At 41.9% G+C, this 12,420-nt stretch overlaps 1 protein-coding gene across 1 annotated transcript; it reads right to left on the bottom strand.

The window, feature by feature from the left end:
- Positions 1-7,804: 7,804 nt before the first annotated feature.
- On the bottom strand, positions 7,805-11,105 carry npm3 (nucleophosmin/nucleoplasmin, 3). The gene is made up of 5 exons (XM_005743871.2): positions 10,905-11,105; positions 10,610-10,695; positions 10,379-10,498; positions 10,211-10,304; positions 7,805-8,592 (listed from the first exon to the last, which is right to left on the bottom strand). Exons 1-5 carry the CDS (start codon positions 10,975-10,977, stop codon positions 8,480-8,482), a joined length of 486 nt encoding a protein of 161 aa, XP_005743928.1. The 5' UTR covers positions 10,978-11,105; the 3' UTR covers positions 7,805-8,479.
- Positions 11,106-12,420: the final 1,315 nt, after the last annotated feature.

The following is a 12,420-nucleotide window of genomic DNA, read 5'->3' as shown; positions in this document are numbered from 1 at the left end:
ACATATATCTGTTGATCATTCATTTATTAGAAGGAGGTACTCTTCCATGAATGTGCATACATAACTTAGTGTTTGTGTGTGTGTGTGTGTGGTTTCTGACCCACCCAGGACCAGAGAGAGTCTTTGCTGAGCTTCACAGATACTCCCACTGTAATCCAGAAACACCAGTATAACTGTCCCGAGAAAAGGAAATAGCACAGCAGTTCAGTCATCCCCAGAATGGCTGACCTTCCTCCCCTTGGCTTAAGACTTCCTTGTATTCCCAGCATTTTATTATATGTTTGGGGCTATTCCTCATCATCGATTGGGAGCAGTACAGAGAATAGATGGGGGGATGGATGACCTTTTGAACACTGGGTGACTGTTGTCATGAAAGGCGACTCCCACTCTCCCAAAGCCGATGCACTCTGGCGATGGTATCTTGCAAGACCTACATGCATTTAGCCAGAATCCTTTTCCTCATCCTTCCTGTCGGGCTTTCTGACCCCAGCTGCAAAGAAGACCATCCAACAGCAGTGCCTGTGTCCCACAAACACAATTCTACATGTTTGCTGAGTTTTTATTTTCAGACATCCTTTACATGTGATTTGAGACACATGAAGCAGACTGTTATGTGTCTTTTACTCAGAACTGCTCGCGTCTGGTGGCGGTCAAACTTCCTGCAGGTTCTCTGATCTCTACAGAAAACATCTGAAGTCTTCTTGCAATAAATGCTGAATTCTTGGTCACATACCAGACCAATTAAATATTTACTCAGACATCCTACTTAGTCTGGCTGACTCTAAGAAGAGCCCTGGTCATTCCGTTACTTGGGTGTTTCTCCTAATAACCACTCAAACCGTTATAAATGGATTTAGAACCAGCACCTCAATGCAGTTTCCAGTCATAATGGCTGCTATTGTCTTGCTGTGCAGTGTGAATTGTAGAAGCTTTATATACACAGGTGTGTGTCTTTCTAAACTATGGCTAATCAGTTTGCCAGTTTGCCACAGGTGGACTCCAGCAGAGCTCAAGCACAGTTAAAGTAAACAGGATGCACCTGACCACAATTTGGATTTCCACACAAAGGGTGCAATGACGTTCGTAAAGGAGAAAATGTTCTAAAATGATTTTACGTTATGTTCACAGTGAACACAATGGAGTGTGCAACAGCTGAACAGATCTAGTGAATTTTTTCAGCTGGGTACGGTTTGACTTCCTCTGTTACTCAGACCTTTGATTAGTATTATTGACATAGTCAGAAATGCATTTGCACAGCTTCCAGCTTGTGTAACCGCCCTGCCTGTTCCAGTTCAGCGGTGGATATTAGAGGTGGCTGACATGGATGCATTATGTACTAACTTACAGTATGGCAGAAATGCATTTGTCACACAAAGCTTTAACAGTCCTTCCATTAACACTGACAGGAACATGAACATGCCCAGCTGAATGCATACGGAGCGGCCATTCATCAACCAAGCAGAATTCTAACCTTCATCTGATAAGACCTTTGAAATCTGTGCCAAAACTCTAATCCAGGATAGTAGTGCACACACACACACACACACACACACACACACACACACACACACACACACACACAGCACAAACATCAAAGACAAAAATCTGTAGCCAATGTTTATTGATCTGCAGGTCTATTTTTGCTCGGGGAAATCATTCTAACATAAACCAGCCCTCTGTCAAATTTGAGCTGCAGGGAAACAGGCAACATTCATGCAATGCATGTTAGAGTGAAGCAGTGAAAATAAGCAAAGGAAGATGTGTAAATGCAGGTAAGCAGAATCAGTGGATGTGCATATATGTGTGTATATTTGTGTTTTTGGCTGTGTATATATGAAGACATGTGAGATCAGTGCTTTTGAACGTGTCAGAGATCTTTCACGGAGACAAGCTGGATTAATTAGAGACAGTACAAAGTGATGTCAGTCGTTGCCATAGGAACTTTGTGCTACACTAGTGACACACTCAAGTGTCAGAGGTGCAAACTATTAAAGTGTCTTTACTTTTGTACTCTTGGAGTGAACCATTGCGGGGGGGTTAAAGGTTGGTTTGGAAATGATCAAAATAAGAACTGTACTGAAATTTTACTTGAATGAAAACCTTTTTAAAGTCAAACTTGAACATCATTGTTGCAAATGGCAGCATTAAATGTGAGCTTTGTGGATTTCACTTTCAATTTGAGTTTCAGCCAAGTATTTACCAAACAAGCATCAGTTGCACTTTACCGTACATGCTGGTTTCTCAGGAAGACATGCAGTTACCTACTACTTCGTTAGCTATACCTCGCTAGTGACGTCTTGCTCCCCTTTTAATAGACAACACATATGAGAGGTGCTTATTGGATGGAGATCTGGTTACAGTGGAGGCAATTTTAGTGAACTCACTGTCATGTTCAAGGAGCCACTTGAGATGATTTAAGCTTTGTCACATGGTGTATTACCTAACTGGAAGCAGCCATCAGAAGATCGATACAGTGTGGTCATAAAAGGGTGGATGCACTGGCAGCAGTAATGCTCAGGTTGGCTGTGGTGTTTAAATTAAGCTCAGTTGTGTGCCCAGAAGACATCCATCACACCATTACACCATGAGCCTTAACCACTGAAGGCAGGATGGATCTGTGCTTTCATGTTGTTTATACCAGATTCTGAACCTATCCTGTGAATATTGCAGCTGAAACCTTGAATCTTGTTCCTGGCTAACAGGAGAAGCACCCAGTGTGGTCTTCTGCTGCTGCTTCACTGATGTTCATCTGCACAGCGTGATTGTAACAAGTGGTTATTTGAATTACAGTTGCCTTCCTATCAACTCAAACCAGTCTGGCCATTCTCCTCTCACCTCTGACATCAACAAGGCATTTCCCCCCAGAGAATCTTACTATATATCCATTTTTATTTGACAGTGAAATATACTTTAGCTATGTTTTATGTTTTAAGCTATGATCTATGCATATATAACACAACATATGATAAATATATTATATATAATACAGAAAAAACAGAAAAACTCATAAATATAAGAAACTTGATACAGTTTCTGATTTAAATATTTATTCATTATTAGTGTTTGTTTTACAGGAGAATATATTTTAGATAGGATTAGGCTACAGATGTTAGTCATTAATGCCATGTTTACATAGTTCTCACTACAGTGGTTTTGGAAAACAAGCCAAACTGTTTAGCCCTCCTTGGCCTGTTGCTTTGTGTCCTGATTCACAACCCCAAAAAATAATTAACATTTTCTGATAGCATATGGTTCAGAGTAGGCCTGGGTTATCATCATAGATGAATGAGCCTTCGTAGGGTTAATAATCGTCCAGTTCATGCAGGATCGGGTCAGAGAAATGGTGAACAGCTGTGGGCTGACAAATGACACTTCCTTCATTACCAGCACAGCTGAACTTTGACCTCTCCGGTCGATGCATGTCAGACATGGTTTGTCCAGGACCTCCAAGTTCAGCAGGGTCTAGAGCTACGATCCAAACTGCACGTTTGCAGGATGTAGTCATATTTTAAAGAGTCCTGTTCTGGCAGTGAAGACTGATGCTATGTTGTGTGATCTCTTCATATGCCAGTGGTTCTCAGATGTGTTTTGCATGCCCATTTTCATTTGCAGAAAAAAGCTAATAATGCCAAAATAATTAATGTTAAATTTTAGCGAAGTAAATGTCATCACAATAACATTTTTGTCCTTTTTTCTTTTTAAATTTGCCCTATAAAAATCCTTTTCATTAAACTTAGTCAAATTACATATTTAACCTGCTCAGTCCCAACACGTATCAGTGCCTCTTTTCCCCACCCGTGAGGCCCAGCATCATCCACCAGCAGCTTTCTGTTTCGTTAGCTTTCAATGAGCTAATGAAAGAAATTAGTGACTCAGTATCAGTCATTTCTATGGTGAGCTAAGCTTTGGCAAAGATCAAGCTGGATGCTTTCTCCATTGTACTTCATGGTACTTTCCACTCACTGGTGACTAACAATGAATAAAATCACAAATCAACCATGTGGCTTACACATTTACCTGGGAGGAGACAGAAAATCCTCTGGATTTACATCAGGAAGAGCATCTGGCATAAAAAAGAAATCTGTCAAACTAAACATGCAGAGCTACTTGGTGTGGCAACACGGGTGTGGTGATCCCTTGTGAAAGTGTTTCAGTGAAAAAAAATGATGATATACTTCCACTGTCCCTCAAATGTCTGTGACGGTAAGGAGGGTTTCAGCAGTAGATTTGGCCTCCCTGTGTTAGTCAGTATATTGTCACAGACCCAAGCGCTGCTCTGGACACAGCTGTAACCTCTACTTGAAAGTGAGCGTTTAATGCCCCACGCAGATGCTGGACCATAAAACCCTGATAAGCAATAAAAGTGCTGCAAAGGTTCACAAAACTCCCACTCAGCACCGACCAGTTGGATGTGGTTTATGAGTCAGAAAATAAGAAGCAGCACCACCTGCTCCGAGTGAAGGTGACATTAACTAGTTGGAAGACTGTTACACGCTGATTTGCTGTGTGACGCATCACCGAGGTTTTTAAACTGTAGTGGTGTGGAATCTGGTGAATCTTCCCAAAAGGTGTGACACATACACTCATCCAAAATCCAGAGCAGGTATTGTAACGTCATGTGGGGTTAGTGCATGTGTTGTTTTTTCCCCTCACAGACTAGAGAAAAAGATGGCTTTACTGGTCTGCAGGTAGCAGAAAGCTGCCGTCAAGGGAGCTGCACAGGTGCCCATTTCTCAAGTCACCGTAGTGGCAGCATACAGTAGCTTGTGGTGGCGTTAGCCTTTTTCGGACATCTGGCAGTGCTGCTTGTAAGCAATCGCTCCCTCAGCTTTTCTTCTGTGGGACTGCTGCCCGTCACTGTGAAGAGATGATCAGTATAGATGTCTGTGTTTAAAAGGATTTTACAATTTCCAACTCACTATAAAAAAAATAAGTTGGCAAAACTTTGGAGAGCAGTTTATGTATTTTGCAAGTAACCACTCGGTATGCATGGCTGTGTAGGTTCTCCAGTTCATGGTAGTCTTAAAGGCTTGAAAAAAGGAGGCAAACTGACTTCTTTAAGTGTGTGAAGACATTTCACCTCTCATCCAAGAGGCTTCTTCAATTCTAAAAACAAAAGGTGGAGAGTCTCAGGTATTTAACCCTTAGTGGGGGTTGTCCCCTTGGTTGTTGACCTGCTGTTGATCATGTGTGTCATCACATGAATCAAGGTGTGGAAAAAGGCGTTGGTGATTACCATCACTGGGGTTAAGTGTGAAACCACTGTGAACCTTGCCCTACTATATAATGTGACCTTTGAGGTCACCTGAGGCTAAGTCTGAATCGGGTTTGAAGTGCGTGGGAAGGGTTCTCAAAGACTGCGTTGTAGGCGGCTGACAGTTGGTGTCTTGAAACACCACCACTGTTCAATGATGGTCGTTCACAGTAAAGGAGGACATGGATGACCTTTATGCTTTAAGTGCAGGTGTACAGCTGAGCTTCTATGATGAGCCATGTGTTTGTGGGGTGGCTGTCTGGTCTCTCCTGTGTAGCAATCCAAGTACTCCTCACTGCACTGCACAGCATACAGTCTTATTTAGCTTGTATTTGGGAGTTTTTTTCTCGGGATATAGTGTTTATTTCTAAAGATATGGCTGGATTTGAAGGGCATTGGTGGGTCATTCTTGGAGAAAATTCTCATGAGCTTCTCTGGTAAACCTGCTACCTGGGACTCTCCACCTTTTGTTCTTAGAACTGAAGACGCCTCTTTTATGAGAGGTGAAACATACTTAAGTCCAGGTACCTTTTCTGTTTAAAGCTCTTAAGAACCACACCCATCTAGTTAGAAAAACTAGATAGGTGTGTTGATGATGTGGCACATGGTATTACAAATCATAGGAACGAAGTAACATCCAGTGGCAAATACCAGGCTGTAAGTGGTTTCAGTTGGATATTTTAACCAGTAAGTCTGTGAGTATTTAATACATTAAAAAAAACAAAAAACAGACATACAAGTGGCCAAATTGGGAGTGCAGGTTTTTGCACTCATATTTCATCCTCAGAGGTGCTGCTCGGCTTGATAAAGTGAACAAAGCACGTCCAGCTGACAGTTGAGTCGGGTTCACCAATGATGTCCTTTTCCTCTTGTCTTATCTTTATGCACGCTGACTGACAACTTTTGAATGGACTTTGAATGGTTTACTGGCAAACGGCCGTTATCATTCAGATAAACTCTTATACAGTGAAGCATTTTAAGAAACACATTCAAAAGTGCATTATGTGTGATGAGGAAGCTCTCAAAGGCTGTATATTCAGATACATTCTAAGCACAATGGACATCAGTGAGGTTGAGTGAGGTGGCTCTGACCTGCAGGTTCAACAGTTCGCTCCAGCTACCCTGCAAAGATCGTGCCTTTACACAAAAGTACTCTTGCAGATAATATGAAGCTAATTCAGGATGCAAGCTGACTGTATCTGCCTTCATAAAATTTTACTGTCCTCACTATTTTCATTCTCACCCTTCGAACACCCCGATCTCTCTATTGTTGGTGGTTTATGGACAACCTGGCGAGTACTGTTGCGCAGGCTAGTTAACTGCAGTTGGACGAATTTTTATGGACCCGTCTTTTTGCTTGTGGTTCTATTTTGTATTTCTCTGCTGCTTGTTTGTTGCTTTTACTTCCTTTCTGCCCAATTGAGTTTTGGATCTGATCATTTTGAAAACCTTTTATTACAGTTAAAGAGATATACTTTGGAACTGAATATGCACTGTCCGGCAAAATAAATGCCAACATGTTTCTTTGTACTGGAGAGTGCAGATAAGAGCCTCCCATTAGACTTGAGGTCTAGCTTCCGCTGCCTGAATATTTGGGATTGACCTTTTTTCTTTCTTTCCTGACAGCATTGGGCATATTCCAAGATGACAATGTTGAGATTTATCAGGCTTAAATTGTAAAAGGCCTTTTACATCACAATCATCCTTAGTGGAAGTCCCCTGGAGAGAGCTGAACCTGACTACCAAGATCCAACTGTTCAACTCCAGCTATAAAGTCAGTACTGCTCTACGGGGCTGAAACCTGGAAGACAAATAAAACCTCAAAAAGAGAAATCCAGAGATTCCTCAACAGCCGTCTCAGGTTTCTCCACGTTCGCTGGCCAGACCCAATCAGTAACACCAAACTATGGAAAGGAACCTGTCAACTCTCAGTAGGAAATCAGGAAGAGAAGATGGTGCTGGGTAGGGTATGCTTTATGCCACAGGTGTTGAACTCCAGGCCTCGAGGGCCGGCAAAAAAGATGGGCTACAGCTGGAAAGAATGGCCCAGGACAGAAATCTCTGGAGACCTACCTTTGGCAGCGGTGACGGGCAGCAGTAGTAGTAGGATCGGTAACCATGAGACACAGACTGGACCACAGATGCTGACCACACTGAGAATCTTTAGGATGTGCCAGACAAGACTTTGAGCAGAGGTTCAGCTCTGAGCTAAATAAGAATATTTCAGATGGCTGTAGTTTCAGGAGCTTTAACAAAGACATTTGAGAAAAAAAACAAACAAACATCTTGATGCATACTCAATCATCCAGGTAAGTAAAGCTCCAAAAGTTGATTCTGTTAATCTGGACGCAGCGTTTTCAGTGGGAGAAATGTTTTGTCACTCATCCAAGTGACTTCTTCAGTCTCAGCCGACTGCTTCTTTTCGGTTTCTCCCACTGAAAACGCTACGTCCAGATGAACAGAATCAACCTTTGGAGAACAACAAAAAAAAAGCAGCGCTGGCCTAAATTGTACAAATTTTGCGAGCTAACAGAAAGCAAACCACAAACAGACAAACTGTGGATTTTATTTATTGTGCTGGGATTTCTCATTTATTTGGACAAAATTGCTTTCTTGTTCTGACTTTAAGTACAAATCTTCACATTTAGGATTGAAACATCACGTAGAAAAACAGTATTCTGATATTACAACTGGCAGGATGACACTCCTACGAATCAAGACGTACGCACATCATCATCCGTCTGCACCACTCGGTTTGAGCTGGAACGCATTTTCTTTCCCGTCTGATAAGTGGACGACAACGTTTTTATTTATTTATTTTTTTACCAGATCGGCCTTTTTAAACAATACCGGGATCCGCTGGTGGTAAAAAGACACCTCTTCCACTACCTTCAGTGGTGACTGAATTATATACAGTATAAAACTGTGGGTAGCAAAAAAAACAAAAAAAACAACAAAACAAAACAGTTCTTCTACAAGCGAGTTACACTGCTGCAATGCTCGCAGTGAGAAACAGAGGAGAGGCGAGAACATCAGAGCCAGTCGTGATTCCTCCGACTGCACCATTAGCTGCCACCACACACAGCGTTCTCGCGGCTGGTGTGGAAGAAGTGGGAACTTTGTAAAATGTGTCCGTCTGGTACAAAAAAAGTGTTATTTCTTAAAATGCATCAGAGAGTGAGCCATTTCAGAAAAACAAAACAAAACCATCGGTGAACCCTCCACCTATTGCTTCTGCTTCTTCTTTGCTGGTTTGATAGCAGGCAGCTCTTCCTCTTCTTCTTCCTCCTCCTCCTCCTCTTCTTCCTCAGACAAATCGGAGTCTTCGACCTGTGTGGCTGAGAAGATCAGGAGAAAATGTCAGCTCACCGTGTTACACCGAATCCTGGTACCACCATCTCGACTGCGTGTGCGAGACTTGGCCCTTAAATGTTCTGTTATTGTGTTTCATATTAAAAGAACAAAAGAATAAAAAAAAAAAACATAGAAAATGGTGAACTCTTTAAGGGCCAGAAAGGTCGCTTTACTGAATGTGCCCTCACAGTTGACCCTCACGCACACACTAACTTGAAACAGCAGAAGAAATAAAATTGTAAGATGTAAGTTGCAGATTTCTTTTACAAAGTTTTATTGCCCAGAGACATATTTAACCTTTTGTCTAGCAGGGTGAGGGAGCACCAAGGTTACTCCAGGTGTTTCACTATACAGGACGTTCATAGCATTCATCTGTATTGAAAATTAAATGCGTTTGGATCCCAAAGCCGCCGCTTTAGACTGTCGTTTTTCAAAGGCTGTGAGGTACAAAAGATCTTTTTCAAAATATCATAGGTGTTAAGCACTTAAGCCGAAGGCAACTAAGCTTGATTCTCAGGTTCACGTAGAAGTGTCAGGACCGCCTCCAAGGTGATAACCCCAGTGGAGGTTAAATACCTGGGATTCCCAATCAGCTTGTAGAACTGAAGAAGGCTCTTGTATGAGAGGGGGAACGTCTCGGGGTAGGGGGACTTAATTTGAGTAAACGTTCTTTTAAAAGTACGATGAATAAGCTGGAGCTGCTTATAAAACAAAATGAACGGGTTTGCATCAGAAGTTAGTGAGGGTCGTCTCTGATTATGTAGCTACACAAAAAAAAGAAAAAAGAAAAAGGGAAACTACTGTTACCGTCTTCAAATGACGATAGCGATACATGCTGAGAGGTCAAAACTCTTTGTTAAAGTTACGGAGGAATTGTTAAACATCTTCGTGGGGGGAAGAGTTTTAGGCAAACTAAACAAGCCCTGCCTCCCAGCAAATAAATAAGAATGAGGATCCATATTTATAGATGTTGTTCGGCACGGCTTTCACTTGTGTGCAAATCATTTCCCCCCAGTTATTAATTACAACGCCTTCACTTAAAATATAGAAAATTAAAAGCTGACACAGGATTTCAGCAGATTGTTTTATCCAAACTTTCTAGAAGAAAGCTCTTGATTTTTGAAACAAGGACATTATTCTTACATGTTATACCTACCAAAATTCATGCAGTTTAGAGTAATTCAGGGTTAGGGGTGACATATTGGAACTCAGAGGTTTGAATGTCTGGATCTTTGCTTTATTTTATCCACGTCACACTGCGATAAACTGTTGCCCATCCCTAATATAGACCAATAGGTCAACCAATCAACTACAGCCAAGCTAATTAACTTCCTTGAATGTCAAGCAGAGGAATTCAATTTTTTATAATCAGCTACAAATAAAAATACAAATGTTTATTTGCATGTTTATTTGGGTCAGCCAACTCAGTTTGAAAAGCAGAGTACCTGCACTGGATCAGTTCCTATTATTCACTGATTACTATCATTTTGATATAAATACAATGAAGGGGCTGAAAACAGATGAGATATTGTCAGTGAGCTTCTTAGAGTGTCAGTACTGGCAGTGTTAAAGTGTTAAAGCACAAAGAAAGTAGAGTATTACCAATAAGGTGTAGCCCACTGACAGAAACTGGCCCTGTGCCGGCCTTGAGTCGGATGGTGACTGGGGCTTTCAGCTCAAACTCTCCCAGACTCACCTGTCGACAGAAAGCATCAAAGTTAAGACAGATCAAACTTCAGCTGTGTGGCACATCAGCCTCAGTTTACACACCATGGGGAGACACTTGATGTGAAGGTTGGCAATGGGCACAGAGATCGTCTTTCCTTGGTGGTTCATGGCTGTCACCTCCACCACATTGCTCTCCTCCTTGGCACCGTTACCCAAGCAAACCTGCAGCAATCACAACACCGAACATCACTGTTGCGGACAGACTAAAGTGTGACTGACTGGTGTGTTCGTGCCGCTGGTAAATCCCAATGATGGTAACAAAACTGTACATACTGTTCTGAGTTCAAGGAAGTGCTCCAGGTCCTCCTCCTCATCTCCTTGGAAAGTGTAGAAAGGTACTTTGGAGGACAGCTCGCAACCTGGAATAACAGTAAGACCGGCAATTAAATGACAACGGATTTTATTAACACCCCCCCCCAAAAAACAAAAACAAAAACAAAAAACAAAGCAACCCAAAACAAAATCCCCCGTAAAACAAGGAGGGAGAAATTTCTGCAGGAACATCACAGCAGAAACCCACGTGTGCGCCTACAGAGCATCTCTGACAGACTGTTTAACAGGCCCTTACTGAACAGGAAGCTCTCCAGCCTGGATTGACCGCTCGGTCCGACGTCCGAGGATTCATCGTCGTGGAAAGACATTTTGCAGAAGCGGTAAAAGTTAAGTATTCTGCTGGCGCTTTCCTGTCTAATGAGCTCTCCACGATAAATAACAAGCACGTCGCAGCCTACGCGCGTGCCTGATACGTCATCAGTGCGCGCCCGTGCCTCCTTTTACAGAAATCAGGCGCTGCCGCTGACTGAGTAAAACACGTGATGAACTTCTCATTTACCTGAGCTGATTCACAGCGGTGGCTAATAAACTTAAAAACTATTGAACTTAATGTAAAATACAGTGAAATGTAGAATATTACAGGTGAACAATACTATCTGCTAATGCTAATAATATCTGCTTAAACTTAGTCCCTTCAGAGCTGTCTTCGTGACATAGATTCACCCAGGGGGAAACCAGAGATTTTTGTCCATATTGACATTACAGCACCACACAGTTGCTGCACATCCATGATGGGAATCTCATGTTCCGTCACATCCCAGAGGTGCTCTGTTGTTGAAATCTGGTGACTGTGGAGGCCATTTAAGTGCAGTGAACTCAGTGTCATGTTCAAGATACCAGTTTGAGATGATTTGAGCTTTGTGACATTGAGTGTTATCCTGTTGGAAGCAGACATCAAAAATGGACATACTGTGGTCATAAAAGGATGGGCATGGTCAGCAACAATACTCAGACTGGTGTTTAAATGATGCTCAGTTGGTACTAAGGGGCCCAAAGTGTGCAGAGAAAACACCCGTCACACCATTACCACCAGGAGCCTGAATCTTTGATACAAGGCAGGAATGAGCTCGTGCTTTCAGCTTTTTAACGCCAAATTCTGATCATACCATTACAAATGTTGCAGCAGAAATCCAGAACGTTTTTTCCAGTTCTGGCAATCTCATGTAACTTGCAGCCTTGGGTTCCTGCCCTTACTTGACATGAGTGGCACCCCAGCATGGTCTTCTGCTGTTGTAAGCCATCTGCTTCAGTGTTCAGAGATGCTCTTGTGCACACACTGGTTGTAAATCAGTGGTTATGGTTGTTTTCATATCAGCTCAAAAGCAGTCTGGCTATTCTCCTCTGACCTCAAGTCATTTCTACGTTTAAAAAAAAAAACAAAAACAAAAAACTGCTACTCACTGATTTTGATTTTTAAAACCACTTTCTATAAACCCTAGAAATTACTTTGGGAAAAATCCCAGTAGATAACCAGCTTCTGAATACTCAGTCCAGCCTGTCTGGAATCACAGATTGCACATTTCAAGTCACAAAAAAAAAAAAAAAAAAAAAAAAAAAAAAAAAAAAAAAAAAAAAATCACCTTTTAGCTCCATTCTGATGCTTGGTTTGATTTTGAGCAGATATCTTGACCATGTCTACATGCCTAAAGGCACTGAGTTGCTGCCATGTGATTGGCCGATTAGATATTTGCCTTAATAACTAGTTGAACAGGTATACCTAACCACTGGCTGTTGATTATTACATAATTGTT

Source organism: Pundamilia nyererei, unplaced genomic scaffold, assembly GCF_000239375.1.
Source record: "Pundamilia nyererei isolate P.nyererei 1_Seehausen unplaced genomic scaffold, PunNye1.0 scaffold00136, whole genome shotgun sequence".
Lineage (NCBI taxonomy): Eukaryota > Metazoa > Chordata > Actinopteri > Cichliformes > Cichlidae > Pundamilia > Pundamilia nyererei.
This window is presented reverse-complemented; position numbering and strand designations above follow the sequence as displayed.

What these genes read in the sequence shown, in the direction of transcription:
- npm3 (XM_005743871.2), bottom strand. Translation starts at nt 10,977, where the DNA reads ATGTCTTTCCACGACGATGAATCCTCGGACGTCGGACCGAGCGGTCAA. An exon ending in GCTGGAGAGCTTCCTGTTCA is followed by an intron (nt 10,696 to 10,904) that starts GTAAGGGCCTGT and finishes CTGTTATTCCAG; the next exon opens with GTTGCGAGCTGTCCTCCAAA. An exon ending in ACTTCCTTGAACTCAGAACA is followed by an intron (nt 10,499 to 10,609) that starts GTATGTACAGTT and finishes TGATTGCTGCAG; the next exon opens with GTTTGCTTGGGTAACGGTGC.